The following is a 25,036-nucleotide window of genomic DNA, read 5'->3' as shown; positions in this document are numbered from 1 at the left end:
GCAAACGGTCCTTCAAATGACTGACTGGCAGCCAAATTGGTCTCTCTGGGTTATAGCTTGTAGGTCGTCCGTGTAAGACCTACCTTCGAAAACTACGAGCCACTATATTTCAGACCTCCCAAATGGATATTTAACTGAATCAAAGCTTATCTTCAGCTCTGCCCTCCTAAATGGGCCCAAAATTTTGAAGATGCAACCACTATCTTGTCAAGATTTAGGTAGGGGGTGTCTGCCCTGTGCTTCTGATGTGACAAATGTTTTTTTAGAAAAACAAAATCATGCATATTTGGCAAGTATTTTCTTAGTGGTTTGATAATTTCTATCTAACATCCATAGGTATATGAAAGTAACATTCTCAAGTCAATAGAATAAATTTCTAGCAAATAGAGTAGTTTTCAAAGAGTTCAAATCTGCTCCCATAGAATGCGTTCAAAAACATCCCACATCACATCCCAATTGTGTATTGGGAACATCTACCAGTGATAGTATGGGAGATGTTCTCAATGCATGCTTAATTCGTTTTTAAATCATTGCATCAGTTTTTTTTTTTTTTCAATACTACTAATTTCAGCACAATTGAAAATGTATTTAGAAAAGGGGAAATCTATGATACCGAAAAGGTTTTGACCAATCACACCCCTCTCGTGAATTTGATAATAACCCATGTTTACTACTTTTATGACATCGGTTAATTGATTATAAGTTTTTTCCGGTATCAAATCTTACTGACATCATAGCCGAACCCTTTGAAAAATATATAGTCAAATTTGCATATTGTTTTGATCATAATTGTAATTGCCAATGTATCCCCCACTTTTATTGGTTGATCGCAAGAAAGTGCTGAAATAGGATGCTAATTCCAAGATTCCTATTTAAGAGAAGAGGTTTCCTATGATTGTGGTTGCATGTGGCCCCAAAATGAAATATAAACAAGCCGGTGTTTTAAATCAAACACTAGTCTTTTCTTTGAAATATTGGTGTGTTCACATTTGATTGAAGGGTCTCACATTTTATCACATGATCATAGTCTCAGGAAACACAATTTCTCTGTTCAATAAAGGTTTTTGGAACTTAGAAGCAACAGAGGGGAGAATTCACCAAGATAGAGATAGAGATGGTGCTTAACATCTGTTGAGATCGTCCTTGTTTGTTACAATTGTTGGATTGAGTTGTGATTTAATGTAAAAAGTTTTGTCTCATTAGAAAGGAGGACATTCCTTTGTATATATGTGTGTTTTGCATAAGACTATGAGTTTCCTTTTTGCCCTTTTTATGTGAATATCTTTTAGAAGAAGAAAGAAATGTCTCTTTTGGAGAGAAAGTGAGGCACCCTTGTTGACAGAGTTTTGCCTCTTGGAAAGGATATTCAATTTTGAGAAAGATAGGGGAAATGAGTGTAACAAGGTTCTGATTTTGATTGTAAATCACATTGAATTATTTATTATTTCTCATAGGTAGGGGTGTCGATTGGACTGGATCCAGACCAATGTGACTCCATTACAAATAGACCAGGTCCAATCCAATCCAATGAATAATTTGGATTATTTTGGATCGGTCCAATTCAATGTTTAGACTGTCCAATTTGTTCAAATTCATTTTAATTTAGATTGGTTTCTATCCAAATCCGGTCCATTAACACCTATATTCTTATGTAATATCAATAGACCAGGCATTGGCTTAATCCAATCAAATCCAATATAAATTTATTATGGGCGGACCAGGTCCAATCCAATCTAATAAATATTTTGAACCAAATTGGTCCAATCCATTATGTCTTTTTAGTTTGTCCAATCCAAACCGGTCCATTGACACCCTTACTCATAGACAACAGGTTAAACCATAAACCATATAAATCAATGTCTTTTCTTGTGTTTATTTTTCTAGATTATAAGATTTTATTAGACCATATCAATTCTTTTTTTAAGAGACTTACTTATGGGTGGGTAAATCTCTAGTATTCTAGTGCATGTTTGTTTTCTATTATTTATGTCCATGTAAGAGAGAATCCAAATTCAATGCCCATCAAATAGAGGTGCCATATATGATAAGTAGGAATACATTTTGGATTAAAAAAAATGTAAACTTTGATGCTTCTTCAAATGCTCCCATGTGCATAAACCTAAATGCAAGTGTGAAATACAAATGTGAATTGTATACAAGGTTTTGCACTGAACATATGTATTATTTGTATCCTTCTTAAATTGAGTATGAATAATTTCCTTGTCAATTGTTTTACCTTTTTTGAACTAGCTTCTTAATAAGCCAGCTGCTTTATATCACATCATCTAGGTGTCAAATCAACTATTTGGGATTGAATTAAGACCAGATTCTTTTTATCCGATTCAGATCAGATTGGATCCATTTGGTTATCTGTGATATATTCATATTGGATGGGGTTGAACCGGACCAAAACTCTGTGCATTGATAGCCCAAACACCACCTAACGTGAGGGAGAGTTTTGTGCCAATAACAAAGCAACACTAGGCACATCACAGTTTTGTCCCGGCCATTGAAAACATCTTTTAATTGTACTTTGTCATTGAGAGATATTTCCAACACATGTACAGTAAAAATGTGCTATGGGGCGTGCTCTATAGGATGCATGCAGATGTAAATTCAAAGACAAGTGCACGAAATTGTCACATACTTAGCTTTAATTTGGAGAGGAGATGTCCCAACTATTGTTATGGTTATGGGGTGCACTAATTAATGTGGTTTTTGAATCTCATAATCGTCCTTCAAAACACTTAGAAAAAATTATTGAAGTATGCATACTTGAAGCTGAAGGTTGGTTCATGCTCCATGCTTGTGGAGTTGTTGATCAACTGATTTGATCCACTTACATCATTATTATTTATAATTCTTTCCGACATCACAGAGTTTCTCTTATAAATCGTAGTTATTCTCATCAAATCTTGTACTGAAAACTCATAATTAATTAAACCCAATTTTAAGGAGGTTAGGCTATTAGCCGATCGATGACCTAGTAATTGAGATGCATGGTTACTCCACGTCTCTCCAAACCTAATAACACAGAGAGAAAGAGACCATGATTTCTTCTACCTGCACCAACTTAAAATTTCGGAGGGTTCTCTTTGTCATTTCTGACAAATTTCTGAAAAACAAAAATAATCTTACATCCAAGATATGGTTCATATTATGATTTGATTATACCTTCTCTATGATTTACAATAAGATTTTTTCAGAATAAGGTGCAGCTCCCATTGGGTGGAACAACATCAAAGTAAGCGCATATTGTAGAATACAAGTGGGAAATCCAATAGAAACTGCAAACTGTCTCTCCTCATAGATGCCAAATCTAACTTCTTATTGCAAAACCGAAGGGGTTTCTAACTTAGAACCCATCAAGCAGAAACAGACTAATTGTAAAACTAATAATAAAATGCAAAGAGAATCTAAACAAAAAGACTACATACATACCCACCTCTCAGGCTTCACATCCTCGTGAATTGGCTTCACAATCGCATAGAAACGAGCATTTTTGCTGAGGACGAGCACTGGTTTCTCCATAACAAGTTAACCCCCACTCATGAAAGCCTTTCTGTGAGTGGATGCAATTCTACGAGAGAATCAACATCAACAGAAATTACCCATTCAGACACAGGTGAACATCTTTAAGAAAATTGAAATAACCACATACAAAAACTAGTCAAATTCCGAGGAACTTACATTAAATAGCTATTACTCTTTTCTCGATTCTAGTTGCTGACTCAATACCTTATCGATCTATGGCCGACACCCCATCTCTACACTGATCGCTTTCAAGCACAAGTTAAATTTGCAAGAGAAGGCAACTAACAGAGCAAAGCTTGAGCAGAAAAAGAAAACAGAGGAATCAACCGAAAAAGAACCCACTTCAGAAATTTAATTAGTCAAGATGATCGGATCGTGTAATTATCATCGTAGGCCCTCATTAGCTATTTCCGGATTCATCCGGATAGAGGGAAGAGATGACTGAGGGCTAATCATTAGTGTATCAGAGAGAGAGAAAGGTGCAATCTGCACAATTTTATTACCGAAATGGTGAGATCGGCTTCCATCAGGGTAAATTAGTGCCCTTACCGTTCTAACAGCATTTCCCAATCTTACATTGGTAATATTTTCCCATGAAATAAAGCACATAAATAGAAGATATTCTCAATGCAAGACAGTAAAGACTGCTCGAATGAACTTAGCCCTGACTGACAATTTTGAGTGTGTGTGCCTGTTTGCCTTCTTGGATTGCCTGAATCGTGCGCAAGCGCTGAGCATCGAGGAGAAGGTGAATACAATGGGCATAATGTCAATTAGGTGCATTCTAGCGTAGAGGGAGATGGATTGGTAAAATTGAGCATGGAGGGCATGGAACGGATGATGAACGTCCAAAGAAACTGGAGATTATTGCCGTGAAACTGGAGGACCCGCGTGGTGAGATGATTTAAGAGTCAATTTCGGAGGTGGTTACAGGTCAGAGATTGGATTATGATAGATTAAGGGTATTCTTGTCCTTTTACGTGACACTTAATGTCCATTAATAGTTTTGGACCAATTTGATATTTTTTAAAAGTCTGAGTACTACAATGACACATCCAAAAGTTTGGATACCAACTTGGCACTACCCCAAAATTCAGAATTGGGCTTTAATCGGGGCAAAACCCATTTAAACAGTTTTTACTGTCTTGCATTGAGAATATCTCCCTGTGCTTTATTTCATAGAAAGATATTCCCAATACAAAATTACAGAGGCTGTTAAAATGGTATGGGCACAGATTTGTCCCGATAGAAGCTGATCTCCAAAATTCAAGTTATTGAAATAAAATTTTCCCAATTTTAATTAAATGTTAATGTGTAATACCAAAAAAGAAAGATGGTGATTAGAATTGGTCAAATAGGCTTAAAATGTATGCATTAGAAGGCATTCCACGGTCAATGTGTGTAAGTGGTGGTCTTTCCTTGCGTGTGTTGGACCATGACGAATACTTAAAATGAATACTAAAAGTGAATCCGTACTTTATTTATGAATATCTGCCAAAAGAATATTTCAAAGTTTTTCTAGAAGTGGAAATCAAAGATAATAATGAATATTACAATTAAATAGAATTTATTTTTAAGGGGGTGTTCTTTTTTTTGGATTTTGAGAGAGGAAAAATTAGTCAATGGGATTTTGGTTTCCATTGACCAAGAATCCCATGTTATTTTTTCATGTTTATGTGGGGATCAAGGAAAGTTTATTTTCCCGGGTAAGTGATACCCATATCCTAGGTGGGTAAATAATTTTTCCACCTAGGGGGAAAGTTTATTTTCTCGGTTAAGTGATACCCATATCCTAGGTGAGTAAATATTTTTTCCACCTAGGGGAAAGTTACCAATACTTGAATGGGACAAAAATGCTCATTTTAATAATGAATTTATATGGATAAAAATGGTCATTGCCTTATTTACATGAGAAATAAAAGAACATGGGTAAATGCACTTACCTAGGTAAATGTTTCCCAGGAAAAACTTACCCAGTTAACTGCATTTACCCGGATAAGTAACTTACTGAAAAGCGAACAATGCCTAAAAGTTGAAAAAAAATAATGAGACAAAAGCGTGAATTAATTCCTAACAAAGGCTTAGGGCCTATTTGGGAGGGCTTTAACCTTTGTTCAGTTGCTTATAATCAATTAGGGTGCAACTTGGGTGGGTTTAACCAGCCCAGCCTGAAATTTTACACAAGTTGGGCTCAGGCCCAAGAAATCGAGTTTTTTTTTTTGGGCAAGGGCCTAACCTTAGGTAGCCCAAACCTGGCTTGAGCCCTATCAAACTATGTGTGTGTGTTAATTTTGCATAGGGATGCAAATAGATTGGATCATGATCCGATCTTGTCCTATTTGGTTGAATTTGGGTCACCTCAGGCTTAGGCCCGAGCCTAACCTGAATGCATTAAATTACAATGTGGACTGAACTTGGATTGGGAAAATTGGACTTACCTCAGGCTTAATTGTCTGAGCTCAAACATTAAGCCCAAATTTAAGATTTAGGCCCAAGGCCCAGGTTGACCATAATAAACCCAGCCCAACCCGCCTGACTTGCACCCCTATAATGAATGAGAATTAAATGAGAATTTGGAGTGATGGATAAGACGAATAGCAATAAACAAGTTGACTTCTTGATGTTTAATTAAAGAGGTCATCCGTGGTTCAGACTTGGAGTATTTGTCAATGCCAATTGCCAAGTTCGTCGATAAACTAGATACGTTTCTTTTTCTCACTGTGGAAAGTTCCAAGAAGAGAGAGAGATAAAAAATAAAGCCATTTCAAACTCTGATGGAATCCATGAGACGAGACCAAAGTCTAGAATTTGAAACTTTGGCTGTTTGCAAATGCAATGGCAATGGTGTTTTTAATTTTTTAGGTTCAGTTTGGAAGGAGTAAAAATGCAAATATATATAATGCAAATACATACAAAATAATACCAAATATAAGGTTTTGCATTATACATATTTACATTTGTACTCCTTTCAAGCTGTCTTAAAGTAAAATGGTGTTGAAAGTCACTCATGTATTGAGAACATAACAACTTAGATAAGTATGGGTGATGTTTCTAATGTGTACTGAGATATGCATGTGAGGTACCAATGTGAATTCTCGCAGATGCATTTTCTTGGACGAATTATAGGCATTCTGTTTTTTTTTTATACATTTTCTTTTGTTTGTCATGAGAGTACCTCTTACTTTTGATTTCTTTAGTAAAGACAATGTGAAATAAGTGGCTGAGTTGCTCTAGGCTCATTGTCCTGCCCAATCATTTCTCATCAGGACAGCTTCGACCTTTTAAGTTACGTTTTCCTTTCCCTTGTTTATAAACTTCTTTTAGAGCACACTTCGTCTCACATAAACAAGTGCTCCGTAAGGTCTTTGAGTGGTTTTAGTGGAGAGTGGAGAATCCCTGGGCCATCAATAGAGATGTGCTGCAAACGTAAATGTGTGAACCTGGTTGTGTAAAGATTGACACATTCACTCATGATTATACATAGTGTGATTTGCATGTTTGTATTTGCAGCAAATCCCATATCACTCCTCGAAACTCACACCTTACTCACGAGACACTACAGCAGCCAAAGCATCTGAAGTACTTGTGAGCAGCATATTCGAGCTCTCCCTTACTAAAGTTTTGGAGGGGGTGTTTGTGCTCATTGGATAACCTCATGAAGTCAGAAAAAAAAAAGCCAAAGAAATAGAATGAAAGAAGAGTATTTATACCATTTTGAAATGTGATTAGGCTGTTATCTTTACCCCGAAAGGCATAATATCATCCAATGGCTACTCTTGCAGGTGAGTTTGGATCTACTGATCACATGCTAGCCACAAGGCACTACAACTTCACATCAGAAACATCTCCCAAATGACAACATGAAAGTACAATAGATGTTATATAAGGTCTTATGGACATCATATTTGAGTTGGAATCTCTTTACGTCAAAAACTGTCCTAATGATTTGTGTCTGCACATTTCACCATAATATTGAGAGTAGATCTGAACTGGATGTATTATATATGATTATTAGATCCGGACTCTTTACAAGCCAAAATTGAATGTATTTACTTTTAGGCTTCATTTATTTTTAGTAAGTGGAGAGAAGAGAAGTTGGTTGGTGGAAATTTTGTTTTTTTCGTAAAGATGGATCATATGATAAGTTGATTTTCCCACTCCAAAGTGGGATAAGTGATACCTATCTCTGAGGAACTGGGATTTGTCCCTCACAAATGGGCATCTCACAGGCACATCCACCGTGCATTAGGAACATCTCCCATGAATAATAACTATTAAGTACGGGAGATGTTCCCAATGCATAATAGGATGTGTGTGTGAGGAACAGATCCGGTCTCATCTTTGAGATAGATAAGTAACTCTCCATCTGGAACAAAACATTGTGGAACAAAATTGCCCCGTCATATAATAAAACTTTATGGTTAAAAAGGTCAATTATTTTATTAAATGGGAACCTATTTTGATCAAAACAACATAGGTAAATGGAAGTGGGGTATGCTCACAAGTCCAACAAAATTATGCCAACACGGTACCAACATGATATGTGCCCTGGGACCCATTATGAAAATGGAACCCACCATAAATGCAATGTGAGAAGATAGATGATGTTGGAACAATTCTTTTTGTGAGCATATCTATCATGACTTAAAAAAAGATCTTAATGGTGAGTCTGAACACTCTGGAGTCCGAATTTGCTATCCTCAAAATGTTCACTTCTCTACCCACATAACACCACCACCATATATTGGGAACGTCTCTCTATGTAGGTATTTGATCCAAACGCCAGTCCAAATCTCCTCTATCAATAAAATACATTCAGCAGCCAAATCAAATATCAACAAAATACATTCAACAGCTTACCAATATGACCTGACAACACACATCTCATAGACCAGTTCTACTTTTATAATGGGTCCCATTTTCATGATGTGATGTGCGGTATTAAATCAAGTTGGAGGAGATTCTATCTCATTCATGGCAAAATTTTATATAATAAAGATCTTATAGTAAATTAAATAGAGGTGTAAATCGGACTGTGCCACCAGTGGCCCGATATAATTTTGAGTTGGCCTAGTTCGATGGTTCATGGGTTATGCCGCGACATGGCATGATTGTATGGGCCGTGCCAGGTTTGGGGTTTTAGGTCAGCGGGTTGGGCTGGTACGGCCCACACTGTCATATCGTGCCGTGTTGCCCATGGCCCACATTGTCGTTTCATGCCGTGCTGCCCATGGCCCGGCCCACAGCCCGACCCATATATATATTTATAGATATAATATATTATATAAATTATAATTATATATTAATATATAGTATATAATATATTAATAAGATAAATACATTTTTCAATTTTATTATACTATTTTATTTAATTATTGTATATATAAGCAATTATATACATCAAAATTCATATAAAAATAAAATTTTAAGTTTTTTTCAATTTTTTAAATAAAAAACTTTGGCTCGGTTCACGACCCAGCCTGGCCCAAGGCTCAACCCACGAACCAACTTGGCACAGGCTTGCACGAATTCAGACCATGAACCATACTGAGCTGACCCCTAAAATATCCCAGGGGAGGGAGGCCCGCCCCAGCCCGACCCTCATTTTTCGTGAACCACACAGGCCGCAACATGCCGACCCAACACGGCCCATTTTACATCTCTAAAATTAAATGTAATGATAACCTAATCCAAGGTTGGGTTCAAATTTATTATGATTCGGGACTCCGGGTTCGCAACAATGATGATTGGTGGCGCTGTCGCGGTTAGCGCCTTGGCCCTTGGATGGATGGAGTCCAAAGCCAGAATGGGGTCCGGTCGAGGCTCGAGTTATCTCTGGGTTTCCCACCCTTCCAGTTTGAACTTCGAAAAGCCTCCTTAAATTTTGTCTGACGTTGTCACTCATTCGCTTCGGTGCGCAATGCGCGTAATTTTCCCTTCTTATTTTCCAAAGTTCCAGCAGTAATTGCTTGCAAATGCACATCAAATGCATTGCATGCGCATTTTATAAAACATACCTTTTGAGATGCTAAAGTGCCACTCAATTTCCCCTCCATTTTTTCGCTTTCTTGTCCTCTCTCTCTCCTCGTTTGCTCCTGCATACTTCCAGCTCGGAGGTCCATGTACCATGTACTCTCTCTCTCTGGCTCTCTCACATCGTTAGGGTTCACTAACCTCTCCCTCTCTCTGTATGATCAAAATATCCATTTTTGGTAGATTTCAGAGAAATGGGAGATCGAGAACTGAATTTCTGCTGCAGATTTCAGAACCTCTCTGAGATTTCCTGCGGGCGTTTCACATAAAAAAATATTTTTAGGGTTTCTGAAGCAGCTTCCCTTTCTATCTGATTCTGAGTAAAGATGCCAGCTCACGGTTTTTCTTCGAAATCGGAGAAGAACGAGGCTGCGAAGCAAAAGCGGAGAGATCCTTATGAGGTCCTTGGCGTTTCTCGCAACTCTACGGATCAGGAAATTAAGAGCGCCTACCGAAAGATGGCTCTTAAGTAAGCTAATTTCTTTCATTTTCTTCTTCGATTTGTATAAAATTTACTTAGGCCATTACCGTCTTTATTTCTAGGTTTTGTAGCCTTCGTTCTCTCGTCTTTCTTCGTTTTATTGATTCTACAATTGTTGTGACGAATCTGGATAACAAAATTTCAATTTTTTTTTTCTGTTTATATGCTGAATTTCAATTTAAATCTGTTTATTGTGAGATGACATGAAGTTATTGAAGTTATCTTATAGGTGGTATGACTGGTAACTGTTTTTGCTATGTTATCCCTTTTAGACTGACAAAATGAATTACGGTATCGTGTTGAAGCACGAGTACTTTTATCAAGTCACTGGCTTCCGTTTTTTATTTGGACGTTTCTGATGCAGCGTGTTTCTGGTTTTGCCTTGGTGAACCAAAACAGTGAACAAGGCTTCCTGTGGGTATTTTTTTCCCTCCAGAAAATCCTTTAATAACTAGTTCTTGTAAACTTTCCAACTCATTCCGAGCTTTTGGTACATGGTGGTGGATATCGTAGGAAATTTATTATAACCTTGTTATTTAACCAGACTAAAATACTTTGGTTGAGCTTCTTTCTGTCCCTTGTTTTGATGTCTATTCTATTTGGACCATATCTAGAATTCTACTTTCTACATTCATGGTACGTCCAATAGTCTTACAGAAAATATAGTGCGAGTCTTTTGACAATGTTATCTAATGCGGTACAACCTTGTGGTATTTGAAGAGATTTCAAAAGTTAACACCTCTGATAAGTTAAAATAATTGGATAAAATTCCCAAATTCTCTGAATTTCCAATGCAACGTTTTCCTGACTCTGATACATTGATCTGAAAGTGAGATATATGCACGTTCATTACAAACAAGTGAGATCTATGTATTGATGTGTCCCTGGCTCTGATACTGCAATGTGTTCTAGTCCAACAGTCTTGGAGGTCCTTTCGTCTGTAAAGAGTGTTAGCAAATTTGGTCTTTATCACTAAGTACATCTATGTTGTAAATAGGCTGGGTGTTAGTGTGAGAACGTGATATGGATACAGAGTGCTGCATTTGGCTATAAATAGATGAATAAGATGGTATCTTTGCTGGTTAAAAGAATTATAAAAGAATAAAAATTTATCATGTATAATAGATGCTTATTTGTTTTGCACAAAAAAGGGGGAAAGCTTAAAAGTGTTGCATTTTTTTTTTGTTTATTGTCAGAGTGAGACACATTTTGCACTAGTATGCTTCATTCTTTAAAATGAGTAGATGGGTCCATATAAGATTCAAGAAGAACTAGAAGACTACAGTTATGTACTCATTAGATATGAAAACTGAAAAGACAATAAGTAAATTATAAAAACAGCGTTCAGTCCCTCCATTCACTCTAATGTGCATTTGGAAGGTGGAGTTTGGCCACTGGGAATTTTGGGGGGGGGGTGGAATTGATCTTCAATTTTTTTGCTACTTGAGTTCATTTTATAAGGGGTTGAATCTTGAACCCTTTCTTATGCAAGTCTAATATACCCAGGTTCCATATAACATTGAAGTAGTATGAAATGATTTAAGAGCTTGTAATTTAACAATGAATATGGTACTAAACAGAACATAATGGCAAAACAGGATTCATATTGCCAACCCCATATGGTTGGGATAAAGCTTAGTCAATGCCATATTTTTATGTGTTAGTTGAATTGAGTGTTGAGTTGCAATAACAACAGGTTATCTATGGTGCTCTCATCTCAGGCCATAATATGGGCCAATGTTGCTAAACTTTAAATTTCTTTTATAATCTTCATTCATTCTGTTTCTTGTTTGTTCTACCTTTATCATATTCTGATGCATGAATCATTTACTGGTGCTGTTACCATTCAATTTTTTCAGGTACCATCCTGACAAAAACGCAAATGATCCTAAGGCAGCTGACATGTTTAAAGAGGTCACATTTTCCTATAATATTCTGTCTGATCCAGACAAACGACGTCAGTATGACACGTCTGGCTTTGATGTAAGAATCTGTGCATACAAATATGGACTACTTAATAATCACAAAGCTAGCTGGTTCAGTTATTATTGACTGTTCTGTTCTCATCTTTGTGCTATTCCATGTTCATATTTTATTACTCAGGATTTGATAGGAGGTAGGCTTAGGTGGTTTGGTCATGTGTAGAGAAGACCATCTACAGCATCATTGAGAAGAAGTGATCTATTGCAAGTTAAAGGGTTTAGAAGCGATGGGAGCAGACCAAAAGGGACATGAGTCAAAGTAGTGAGAAATGATTTAAAGGCCCATGACAATGGAAATCACATCCAATAAGTGATAAAATGAGAGAGAGTAGGCTAAGATGATTTGATCACATGCATAGAAGACCACCAACAGCTCCAATTAGAAGAAGTGATTTGTTACAAGTGGAAGGGGCTAGAAGAGCTAGGGGCATAGTTTTTAAGGCGCCAAGGCGAGGCTAGGTGACAGGGGGGTGCCTTGTTGCCTAGTCGCCTAGGCGACGAATTTTTTTAAGTAAAACCATATATCCTAGGGTAGTTCCCTAGGTTCCATAACCATCTTTCCTTAATAATTATCCATAATTTTCATAAGAGAAGTATAAATTTCATGTTTTTAGTTTAGAAAACCAACATTTTATGAGAAGAAAAGGAACAAAGGAAAGAAAATTCAAAAAAATATAGAGGCTGAACCCCTACTTTTGCTATAGGAAAAGAAGAAAAGAAAAGGTGGAAGAAGAAGATCTGTAAGAAGGCATTTTCTTCAGGCCTTGGAAGTCAGTTTGGTAATGCCAAATTCTGTGAAGGATCTGCTGTATTGTTGGAGAATTGAGGGCCTCAGCAAGAAAGGTACCTTGTTTCGGAACACTATTCCGGCTGCTGCTCTTTGGACTATCTGGACTGAAAGAAACAACAGAATTTTCCAGGGTAAAGCTAAATCTCTAGAGGAAATGGTGCAGAACGCTGTGGGCAAATTACTGTCTTGGGTGTTGGTAACAGAGGAATTTAAAAATCAGTACATGCGATTGTTGTTTAGCTCTCAGTCTTGGATGCGTTTGTAATCTGAGGTGGCTCTAGGCTGCCTCTATTGGCCTAGGCTCCTTTGTATTGTTATTTGATTTAATAAAGTACCTTACCTTTTACAAAAAGAAAAGAAGAAAATGTGTTGATTAGACAAAATTTGAAGTTCTTCCCTTGCTTATTGGTTCAGGTTCTGAAATCTTTGAGGATTCAATCAAGGAACAAAACTTCGATATGATACACCCCTTATTGGGTGTATTGTATTGTATCTTTGGCGCCCCAAACCCAATACACATGTTTATAGGTGTTTTCGGGAACCCATTTTTTAAAATAATATATATATATATAGTTAAAAATGAAATTGAAAACAAAGAAATAAAAAAATAGAGGGAGTATCATTATAAGTACTGATACACCTTTGTCGATACTAGCGGTGGCAATTGGGTGGGTTAGGTTGGGTTTGGTTTGGGTTGAGCTTCAACCCAATCCATCTAACCTGCCAACCCATTAATGACCCAGTTATATAAAATTAAATGGGTTGGGTTCAACCCAAACCCGCTTCAACCCAATCCAACCCGCCCAAACCCATTAATCTTATATTTATGTACTTAAAACAAAAAACTAACTCCCTCGTAACAAATAAGTTGGTCATGGCTTGGTGGTAATAGTAGTTGCTATTTACACAAGTGATGAAGGTTCAAATCACATTACATGCATATTATTTTTACACAAGCGGCGAAGTCATTTGACTATGTTCGGGTTTCGAGTTTGATTGAACCACTTAGGTTCAAACCGGTCAGGCCAACTTGAACTATCTAATTGGATTGTCTTTGAGCTAATCACATCAAGGATGGTTGAACCGTTTAGATCTGGATCAGTTTGGTCAGACCAGACTGGATCGGTTCAGTCAAATGGCGGATTGACTTGGATCGGCCCATATCAGGTTTGTGCACAAGTTTGGGACCGAACCAACTGGCCCGAAGCGGGTCAAGAGAAGTAAATTGGACTGATCTAGATTCGGGTTGAGTTGTGTTGATACGGGCTAGACAAGGCGATCCAAACCAGGCAAAGCAAGCTGGGTGTATTTTGGGTCAGACTGGGTCTGGATCGAACCATCCCGTTGGGACCTGTTTCAGATTACGAGCCGAACCAAGGTGATCGGGTCTGTTCATATGTAGACCAAGTTGAGCTGGTCCAGACTTGGGTCAAGTTGATTAGGATTTATATCGATTTGGGTGAAGTTTGTTGATTCAAGACAAAACTAAGTTTAGTCAATAATTAATAGATAATTAATGCATTAATTATAAATTATTTCATTCAAATGAAGAAAATTAAAAAAAAAAGGCTAAGGAATTAATAATTATATCTTTAGTGGTTAACCCAATGGTTATCCACAACCCAACCCAACCCAACCCATATAAATTGATCCAATGGTTGGTCAACCCATTTGCAACCCGCCAAGTAAATGGGCAGGTTGGGCGGGTTGGGTGAAAAATTGCCACCCGTAGTCAATACACAGAAGTGTATCGATACTTTGAACCATGGGTTCAATACAGCAGTTAGAAATGTTTGTTTTGATTAAACCCTAACAAATAAGAAATAATAAAAAGAAATTAGTACATAAACACATAAAATGAGTATTCTAGTTTAATAATGCCTATTTTGTAATTATAATGTGAAAAAATTAAAAATATTAAAGTATTTTATAACATAGTGCACAAAACTACTTGGCGATTGGGTGAGGGGAGCCTCCAAGGGCGCCTTGTCGCCTAGGTGTCGCCTTGACAACTATGGCTAGGGTTAGGCGGTAGACCAGAAAGGTCATGGGTAGAAGTAGTAAGAAATGATTTATATGGTTTTAAATAGAATGGAGCGGTGAAATAGGATTTATGTAGCTGACCCCATATATTTGGGATAAGGAATGCACGATGATGATGAACAATGGAAATGACACTTAACAGAACACAATGGCTAAACAGGATTCATGTAGCTGATCCCATTTAGTTGGGACAAGGTTTAGTTGAATTGAGTTAAGTTGTATGCAATGAATATGCCAGCTCTCTTCATGTAGATTATTCCAACACAGCATTCTTATGTGAATGCTTGCATAAATAGTCTATTTTAGAAACAAAAAAATTCTTTTCTTTCTTAACCCCAAGCATTCTCTTGGTGAAGGGGGCGGCCACTGTGCAATTTTATCAATGAAACAAAAAATAACCTGAGAGGGGGGGAACATAAAGCCTTACCCCTCGAGAAAACATATAGTGTACCCTTGGCTCATAAAATATACAAAGGAAACCAATCTGAGGCATACTAGAAAGAGCAAAGGAACATAATTAAAACCATCTAATGTAGGATAAACCCAAGGTGTCATCTCTCACTTCTCCTAAATAATCTGCCACCTTGTTGGACTCCCTGCAATTATGAATTATTGAGCAAGAGATACTAACCACCAACTCTGCGATTTGGTGGAATAAATACCAAAGTTTCCAGGACTTGTTGTTCATGCCATTCACCATATTAACCAAAACCTGAGAGTCAGAGTAAGTAACCACATTCCTAGACCCCAAATCATTTATGAAATGAAGACCATCAAGAGATCTCTGGCCTCTGCTTCCATATTAGAAACAATACCATAATAATGAGAGAAGGCCACAAGAAGGTTCCTACATTCATCTCTAATAACCCCTCCACCGCCTCCATGCCCTGGGTTCCCTCTCAAGCCTCCATCAACATTAAGAGCCACATAGTTATGCAGAGGGGGATGCCAATAGACAAGCTTCATACAGAGGCCCACAGTCTGTAACCCACACACCAAAACTTCTTTAACTGAACATTTTCCTCATTTGAGAGATTGATAGTTTGATACTCCCTCCTAAGTTGGGAAGTATATCGAGAAAGAAACAAAACATTTCAAAATGTATGAAAAAAGCTATATGGTTATGTATGTGTATGACATGAAGGTTTTTGAAATCTGATATAAATGACTCTTGTCCAGGCTATAGAATCAGATAGCCAAGAATTGGAGCTAGATCTTTCAAGCTTGGGAGCAGTGAACACCATGTTTGCTGCATTGTTTAGGTAAGCCCATTTTAAATGATGCTCTGCATTTCACTAAAGTAAAGCCTCACGGTACTCATGAACCTTGGCCTTGAATTGATGTTATCACTGCTACTCCTCTGTGTACATGCGTGATAGTAAACTTGGTGTGCCTATTAAGACTACTGTATCAGCAACTATTTTGGAGGAAGCACTCAATGGACTAGTTACCATTCGTCCTCTTCAGCTAGGGCAACCTCTGTTTAGGAAGGTGAAGCATTTTCAGTCCTTTTCTTTTTCATTGTTAAACTATTACTTAAATCTAGTGGGTGCACTTGAAGCTTTCTTTTCTTTTTCTTTTTTTTTTTCCACAGGTTGAAAAACAATGTGCTCACTTCTATTCTGTAACAATAACAGAACAGGAGGCACAAGCTGGGTTTGTTTGTAGAGTGCAGTCGCCAGATAAAAGCAAATTCAAGGTTTGTGCAAAGTATAATTCCATGAAAAATGTCTTATACAACAAATACATGATTTCTCTGTTTTGTTTCTTTTTCTGACTGTATGAAACATGTATGACTTAAATTTTCCATTATTAAGAAAAAATTGATAATATGTGATAAGTATGCAATAAAAATGACGTCAAATTTGGCTAATCCTTTTTGAGAAAGAGATACAAACTGGACAAGTATGTAATATCTTAGGCTTTTGATAGAATAGGACCTGAACTGCATACTTGTCATATCTAGGTTGAGAATAAATTGAGTTCAAAACTGATTGAAAAAATAAGTTGACTTCAAAGAAAAACATTGGATGCTATACCACTACGAAGTAGTTCCCTTTTCTCCTGTACACTGAATTGACTGCATATTTTTCATATCTTAGTTGAGCATAAACTGACTCCGAACCATGTTATATTATTAAATCCAAAATTATGTGTATGAGTATTCCCTCTAAAAAAAGAATTGTTTTTTGTGAATAAAAACATTTAATGTTATACCATTACGAAATAGTTCCTCTTTCTCCTATACACTGAATTGACTGGCCTCAAAACCCTGAACTATGAAGAACACTACTTTGCAACATTTCCTAAGCCTTTTTTTTTTGATCAGCAGCATTTCCCAAGTCTTGCATCCTGGCATATAAGACTTAGCCCAATAAAATTATCAGTTAAATAGCAAAGTCCAGATAATTGTGTTTTAGAATAGTGGTGCTTACTGAAAGGCAGTTATTTAGATGGGGTAGTGAGCTTAGATATTTGTTGGGCTTCATATGGGATCCGGCAAAAGAATGGGATAGTCCTAGTTGCAAAACACCAAAACCTAGCTTCTATCGGGAACTTAAAGCTTTGAACATGAATCCTAGTCCAAGATTGTCAACTTAGGTTTTGAGCATAATATTAATAAATTTCTGCTAATATTCTTTTTAAGGATCCAAAAGTTATTACACCTTTTGGAGCTATCATGTCTGTGTTACCCAGAAGTGTTTCCCTTGTTTTCTGTTTTGATGTTATTGGATTTCTATGCATGTTTTTTTTATCATCTCACTAATTGTATAAAATCTATTTTGTAAACCTTACATGGTTATCCTGATTACTAAAGGGATTGCTTTATGTGCAGCTATTGTACTTTGAGCAGGAAGATAATGGTGGTTTAAGTCTTGCATTACAGGTAAAGACAGTTTTCATAGAGTTCTTTAATAGTGTAATTCGAAATGCCTGTTTAATTCTTTTAGATGAGTTGTAGTGACCTATAGCTACTTTCTTCAAAGTTGAAGGTATGAAGTAATGTAGCTGCTTAATAGCTAAAATAAGTTCCATTTGGGAGGGCTTCCATGCTTTATGTTTTTGGCTTTGCAAGGTGGGATCCACCTGGATATCATATAAGCAATGTTTGATAGACAATGGATACATGGCACTAAACAGAATGGACTGGCAAAACAGGATTCATGTAGCTGACAGATATAGATGGGACAAAGCTTAAATGATGATGTATGTTTGATAAAATAATGCAGAGAGTGAAATTTGGTCATCATGCAGCCATTCACGTGGCAGTTTATACAAACCTCTTTCAGTAGCTTCTTCAAAGCAGCTACATATAAAGCTAAACCCTCCCAAGTGGGCTCTAAGCACCTGCTTGAGAAGGCTTATTCATTTATTCCTAGCCAGGTTTTAGGGGTTGTTTAGCCCCTAAAATTTTTATTTGCACAGAAAAGAATGGAAACATTGACTGGATCAACAATCCAGTGACCCGATCGGTCATACTGTCAAACAATTTGTCTCACTCAGCAGATCATGAGTTAGAAATTTAATCTTTTTGTTTTGTATTTTTAGCCATTTCAATCATTAATAAGAATAATTTTCTTTTGCCACACTTATTCATATTTAATACTTAAACATGATTTTTTTCATAAGCGAAAAGAGAGATTTTATTACTATTGAGGCAGAGGGACCCTCAACAACTGTACAAAAAAATATTCAAGATGAATATATAATATTAGAAACATGCTCAACTTTTCTGCAAAATTTCTGTAATTTTCTCCTTTTTTGCATTTTATCTTTTATATATTCTTATTATATGATTTATGATGTCATGGGTTGACCAATTTGACCAAGACAGTTGAACTGCTGACCCACCACACAGAGGGGAAAGCAATTCTGTTTCTGTTTTCCCCCAAAACATTGATATATAACTGAAGATTTATTGGCTGGAGCATTTCTGCCTCTTTTACACAGAAACAAACAGAATCTTGACAATTTAGTGCCTGACAGGAGACAAAATGAGTGAAGTTATTCATTCTTATTTCACCCAATTGATATAGGACATGGTTAAAAAATTCTTGCTATCAACAAAATTGAATTACATTTACATGTTCTGGCACGGTAGTGCAATTGGAGGTGGACATGTCAAAAGACTCAAAACACAATTTTAATGTACATATTGCATATCCCAGTCATGCTCATCCATTTATAACTCATTTCACTTTCTACTTGGTTTCATTTTATTTGTCATTCTCCTAGCAAAAAAAAAGCATGCCCTTACATTATCCATGCTGCCTCATGTATAATATGACATCTCTGTGTAAGTTGCAATTTAGCTGCTCCATTTAATCCATTTAGTGTGCAGATTTAAAAAATGTATTTGCTTGGACAGCTTGTATAACTAACCTAATTTCCTCTTGGCATAGGAGGATAGTGCAAAAACAGGAAAAGTTACATCTGCTGGGATGTACTTTCTTGGTTTTCCTGTTTACCGGTTGGATCAAACAGTCAACTTGGTGAGTAAATGACATTCCAAATAGTTTTACCAGCTAGTTCTTACTTTTCAAACAAAACTTTCATCTTTAATCCTTATTTGTGCTGCAAATTTTGGTGACTCTAGATGGCAGCTGCCAAAGATCCTGATGCAGCCTTCTTTAAAAAATTGGATGGATTCCAGCCATGTGAAATAACTGAGTTACAAGCTGGCACTCACTTCTTTGCTGTTTATGGTCATTCTTTCACTCCTGTCCAGTTAGGCTTAACATTTTCTTGTTTATGCACATTGATGTACTTAACCCACTGTTTATCTGTGTTATATTACATAATTTCAGGTGACAATTTTTTCAAAAGTGCAAGCTATACAATAGAAGCTATTTGTGCTGCACCATTTTCAGAGGAAAAGGAGAAACTCAGAGCTGTAGAAGCCCAAATTCTAAGTAAGAGGGCAGAACTTTCCAAGTTTGAAACAGAGTACAGAGAGGTTTGGATCACTTTCTGTTCATTTATTACTCCCTTGAACAAACAAGTATTTTTCCTTTTATTCTTTCTTTAGTTCATTATGATTTGGGGTATTACAGGTTTTGTCACAATTTACAGAGATGACTAGTAGATATGCTCGGGAAATGCAAGCAGTGAGTTCATCCTTAATGCTTTCTTAGTCTATGGTTTTAATTAGATAACAGTCAAAATCAGAGTAGATTTCAGCTAAATTGGAATACCAGGAAAAATAACACGGATTGTCTCATCACTTTCATGTTCTTCATTCAATCTTCAGATAGATGATCTTCTTAAACAATGGAATGGAATTCGAGCTCTGTACTCTACATCTCCACCTCTGAAACGGAGTTCAAGTAGGAGCAAACCTAGAGGTTCCTTCAAGGAATCAAAGGGGGAAGATGATTGCCAAGCAAAGGATAAAAAGCCCATGACAAGGGATCGGTCAAAGAAGAAGAAATGGTACAATTTACACTTGAAGGTGGACAAGAGGAAGCCTTGTTGAATATGGTAGGATATCTAACTTAAAAATTATTTTGTTGTATAATGAATCTAATCCAATTAATAAAAGGTTAAGTTTCATCCTGTAGGGGTGTATTTACTTGAACAATTGTGGAGAAACTTCCACCAGCAGCTTATTGTTGATGATTCTACTGTATCTGTGCTCGTATGTTCTTCCATAGCAATGGCTATGCTTTCACGCAGGTATGAAACCAAACAATTTTCTCCTGTCCAAGCCTGTACGGACAAACAACAGAGTGGAGGCAAAGGTTCTTGTAGAATGTCTTCACTACTGCAGCATGTAAAGGGTAGCAGATATTTTGTTATGAAAAGCTTCTTTTTCTCCGGGTGCCTTGGGTCAGAGTTGTATTTTTTTATCCTTTATTGTGCTTTTTTTTTGCCATGAATAGAATGGCGAAACAGGATTCATGTAGCTGACCGATATGATTGGGGTAAAGCTTAGATGATGATGACGATTGTGGTTTTTTACCATACGTTGTTATCGTGTATGATGTGTATCAGGAATTGCTGTGAATTATAACCTATCATGCGTCTTGCATGTATTTTTATATTTCCAGTACACTGCTTTTTCTTTCATTTTCTTCAAGGGATGTGACATATATATAGCTCATAAAGCCTCTGGATTGACCATGTTTTCACTGAAACTTTTGTCATGAATGGAAGCGACTAGCGAGCGATGCCATGAGATCCCCTAGTCATGGGGCTGGGATTTTTTTTTGGTGTTTGCGGCCCCGCCTACGCGGACGCAGCGACATTGGAAAGCGGTTTATAAGTGAAGGTTAATTATATTTTCTGGGAAGAGAGGAAAATAAGGAAGACAAATGAAATAAAATTTTGGGATGGTCAGGTGGTCGTATTGAGGTGAGGCCAAGGCAAGTATCGGCAATCATATAGTAAAGCCAGGTACTGTAAAGCTATATATGCTTATGCTTAAGAAGCTAAGCTAGGTTTTATGGTGGATAAGAACATTAAGGTGGCAGTGGGTAACTTTTCAATGGAAGTATGGAACGTTTTTAGAGAAACAGACTAAAATAGGGTAAAAGATTTAAACATACTCTTGAGTTTTTCAAAAAGATTTAAATATATATCGACTTTCATATTTTATTTTCTTTCAAAATTTTAAAGCCTACCCTGAATATTTTTAATTTCATGGGAGCAACGGGCATATGGTTAAAAAACTTAAATCTCAGAAAACGCTAAAACACAAAATCTCCAACCCCCAATAATAGGAATATAGGATGAAAAGAAAAATATAGAAATAAACAAAGAAACGTGGCAATGCTTACAAAAGTAGATAACGATTGAAGTTTTGTAAATATCCATCTGTGGCTCCACCTTATTTCTAACTCGGGATTTTTTTTTCTTCTTCATGTATCAAAGGATTCTTGAAACCAGTGAAAATGGTCTGCATTGTCACTCTTTTCTTTCTTTTCCACATTTCTCATGTTTCCAATTTCCTGTCTAGAAAAGCATAATAGGATTTACAATTTTTAAATGAATTCATATATGGTGGAAGATAGTTTAAGTCCATCCCACAAAATATGTTTAATCTTTTTTAAAAACTCAAGGTAAGTTTAGGTCAATTTATGAAAATTGAGAGTATTTTAAGTATTTTACCTTTTTGCTCCCCCATAATACCAGAACGCTCCGTAAACTTTTTTAATTTATATTAAGAAGATAACTTGTGCTGATCTCTCTCTCTTTCTCGAAGATCCAATCACGTTTCGTTCTACGATCGTCATAGCCGATGTGGGAGGTCAGCTTCAGTCAGAGCAAAGTCCATTCGAACAGCCTTTATAGCCTTGCATCGAGAATATTTCTGTACTTCTATGCTTTATTTCATGGGGAGATATTCCCAATGCAAGGCTATGATGGCTGTTCGAATGGACTTTGCTCTGACTGAATCCTGTTCCCCCGATGTGGACTTGCCATATACAAACAGGAGGAACAGGATTTGCTCCTCACACTTGGGCACCTCACATGCACATCCACCGTGCATAGAAAACATTTCTTGTGAATAATAATTTATAAGTATGGGATATATTCCCAATCAAGGTTCAAAATATCAGTATGCTTGATATGTTGGTATGGGCATATCGAGCGAATCAATACTGTTTTTTTTTTCTGAAACCGGTTTAGGGGGCTAGTTTATGGTTCCTTCATCCCCTAAACTGGTTAGACCCCTGACACACCCATTATAAGGGCGTATCGGAGGGGTCCGGAATGATACATATTGGCCGATACATATCGATACTTTGAACCTTATTCCTAATGCATGGTGTGCATGTGAGAAACAGATCCAGTCTACAGGATGGAGTGAGACCCATAAAGAGTTAAAAGCCTATTTAATTAAAACCTGAGTTGGTGCCTTGTGGAAAGAAAGAACAACGACGACGGAAATAATAATGGAGAAAAATTGATCTTTTCTTTTTCTTTTTTGGTGAAAAAAAAACTTATCTCCCTCCTATAAGGATGAGATGTTTTCCATGTATGCAGAGTTTGTGTGGGCCAGAGATCCAGACTCGAATCCAGGATGGATTCATTCCCCATAATCCACAACAACGTCAACGTGATTATTCCCTATTTCACGTATGTAGTACAGAAACAAATAGAATGGTAGAAAAGAAAGAAAAAAAATAGCAAGAGTAGATTGAGATGGAAAAACAATATCAACATCGTCTCCATTAATAATTTATTATTTTTTTTCTTTCTGATTTTATGCCTCCCCAAGAACAACTCCTGCCAGCCCAATTTCAATTGAGGAAAAATTATTCCAATGTAGATGTAAATTTATAAAATTACACATACACATTCTTAAGACAAAGATAAAGATAGAAAATCTAATATTTTATCAGATCGATGAAGGATAAAAAAAATAACAGAACAACTGGTAATAAGCAAAGAATATTCATCATCATTTTCTTCCCTCATTCTCTTTTCTGATTGGGTCGATCAATCGATCATCATCATCAGCTCACCACCACCCATTGTAATAAATAATAAAAGATTCCTTTTTTTTTAATAAAAGAAAAAAAAGAACCAAAGTTAACCAACCAAATCAAGTTCTGATGTTGTTAAAGGAATCACATCTGCGACGGATTTCCCCCTTTCGTCCGGTCTTCACACTAAGAACACTCAGCTTCTCCATTGCATGACTGAACGACTGAAAGAATGCAGTCTGATTTGCTGCGAACATTTCCACGTATGGCTTGGTCCTGGCATCGGCCATCAATATCTGGTCTATCTGCAACAACCCTAAACCTCTCTGCAGGTTCTGGTAGTACATGTTGTCGAACTTGCCGGGCGTCATGACGTCGTTGAAAGCGGCCATGGTGGGGTTGGTTTCATAGTTGGCGCATGCCTTCCTCAGCCCCTCGGCGTACTTGGCATTGAGGGTGGGATCGATAGGCGAAGTTTTGCTGTAGTTGTAGATCCTGCCGGCGAACTCCTTGCAGTGAGAGAATCCGATGGTGTGGCCACCCATCAAGGCCACAAATTCGATGACAGTGAACCCCTTGGATGCGAAGAAGGTAATCATTTCGGAGACGGAGGATTTGACGGTGGGGAGATCGACCCGGCTGGCCTGAGAGATGAGACCATCCTTGCGACCCAAACGGACAGTGTAGAAAGGGCCACCAACCATGGTGATCAAGTCACGGGTGGCATGGGCTAAGATGTCAGCGCAGGATACAACTCCAGGGCAAGTGAGCTCGAGGGCGGTCTTGGCGCGAACAATGAGATCGAAGGCGTCGCCTGGGAGGGAGAGGTTTACGTCGCTGTCGCGCTCGGCTTTGTTGAAGGCATTGGAGGAAATGAGGACTGAAGCATCACAGCCCTCGACCATGCAATCGTGGAAGAAGAGGCGGAGGGTGCCGGCGGCAGTTGTGGGGCTGGTGATTTGTTTGCTGGTGACAATTTCTCGAATGGTATCTTCGAATTGGGGACATGATTTGCTGTAGTAGTCGGTGGTGAGCTTGGATTCAGAAGGTGAGATGGTGAAGGATGAAACAAAAAGGATCCCAAGTAGTAAAGAAGGCAATGCCGCTGCCCCCATTATTTACTGCTTCACTCTAAATAACACCAACAATCCTCTCTTGTGGGGCGTGGGTGGAGCAGGGGCGGGATGGGGGGGAGGGGGAGACGATTGAGACCTGCTTCCTCAGGCGAAGGATGGGAAATAGGGAGAGATGGAGAGGAAGCAGATCTGCTTCGTTTGTGGAAAATGGGACTAGATTTGGAGGAGAAAAGCAGAGTGGGAAAGAGGGAGGCGTGTTGTGGAGGAGAGGGGTTTTAGGGAGACATGGGCTATATTTGGAAGAAAGAGAATGAATCGAGTTTCTTATTAGACTTTTGGTTTTCATTCCAACATTTGTTTTATCTTTTTTGTTTCTGCGTTTTCTTTTAGTGGGGAAATGGAGATGGAACAGAGTCAACAGACATCAAAAAAAGGGAGAGAGCCAGAGCCGTAGAGGTGGAGTACAGGGGAGGGTGTGGACCCTGCGACCCTGGCCTGGTCGTTACCGGATTCCGAATTCCGATTATTAGGGGCGGACGGAGGGAAGGAGGGGACGAGCTCTTCTTTTTGAGCGTGGATTGCGCTCCTCCTTCTCCAGACTCAGACAGTCAGAAAAAACCTTGGATTGGCATTGGCTGTTTGGAAACGACAGCCTGGGCTGTTTT

At 37.6% G+C, this 25,036-nt stretch overlaps 2 protein-coding genes across 4 annotated transcripts; one reads left to right on the top strand and one right to left on the bottom strand.

The window, feature by feature from the left end:
• The first annotated feature begins 9,437 nt into the window (after positions 1-9,437).
• On the top strand, positions 9,438-20,932 carry LOC104607955 (chaperone protein dnaJ 16). Of its 3 annotated transcripts, none has more exons than XM_010273753.3 (12): positions 9,438-10,036; positions 11,908-12,031; positions 16,043-16,125; positions 16,243-16,354; positions 16,458-16,562; positions 17,700-17,750; positions 19,267-19,356; positions 19,461-19,569; positions 19,672-19,820; positions 19,918-19,971; positions 20,115-20,344; positions 20,425-20,932. In XM_010273753.3, the coding sequence occupies exons 1-11, from the start codon at positions 9,894-9,896 to the stop codon at positions 20,337-20,339; spliced, it is 1,245 nt and encodes a 414-aa protein (XP_010272055.1). In that variant the 5' UTR covers positions 9,438-9,893; the 3' UTR covers positions 20,340-20,344; positions 20,425-20,932. The 3 variants fall into 3 exon arrangements, with proteins under 3 accessions (XP_010272055.1, XP_088759656.1, XP_010272056.1); XM_088903530.1 differs by having other exon boundaries at positions 9,447-10,036; positions 20,518-20,932; XM_010273754.3 differs by having other exon boundaries at positions 9,447-10,036; positions 20,412-20,932.
• A 2,074-nt stretch (positions 20,933-23,006) lies between these two features.
• Positions 23,007-24,963, bottom strand: LOC104607954 (peroxidase 41-like). The gene has a single exon (XM_010273752.3). The coding sequence runs from the start codon at positions 24,408-24,410 to the stop codon at positions 23,415-23,417; it is 996 nt and encodes a 331-aa protein (XP_010272054.1). The 5' UTR covers positions 24,411-24,963; the 3' UTR covers positions 23,007-23,414.
• Positions 24,964-25,036: the final 73 nt, after the last annotated feature.

Source organism: Nelumbo nucifera, chromosome 4 (assembly GCF_055504915.1).
Source record: "Nelumbo nucifera cultivar China Antique chromosome 4, China Antique-T2T, whole genome shotgun sequence".
Taxonomy (NCBI): Eukaryota; Viridiplantae; Streptophyta; class Magnoliopsida; order Proteales; family Nelumbonaceae; genus Nelumbo; species Nelumbo nucifera.
This window is presented reverse-complemented; position numbering and strand designations above follow the sequence as displayed.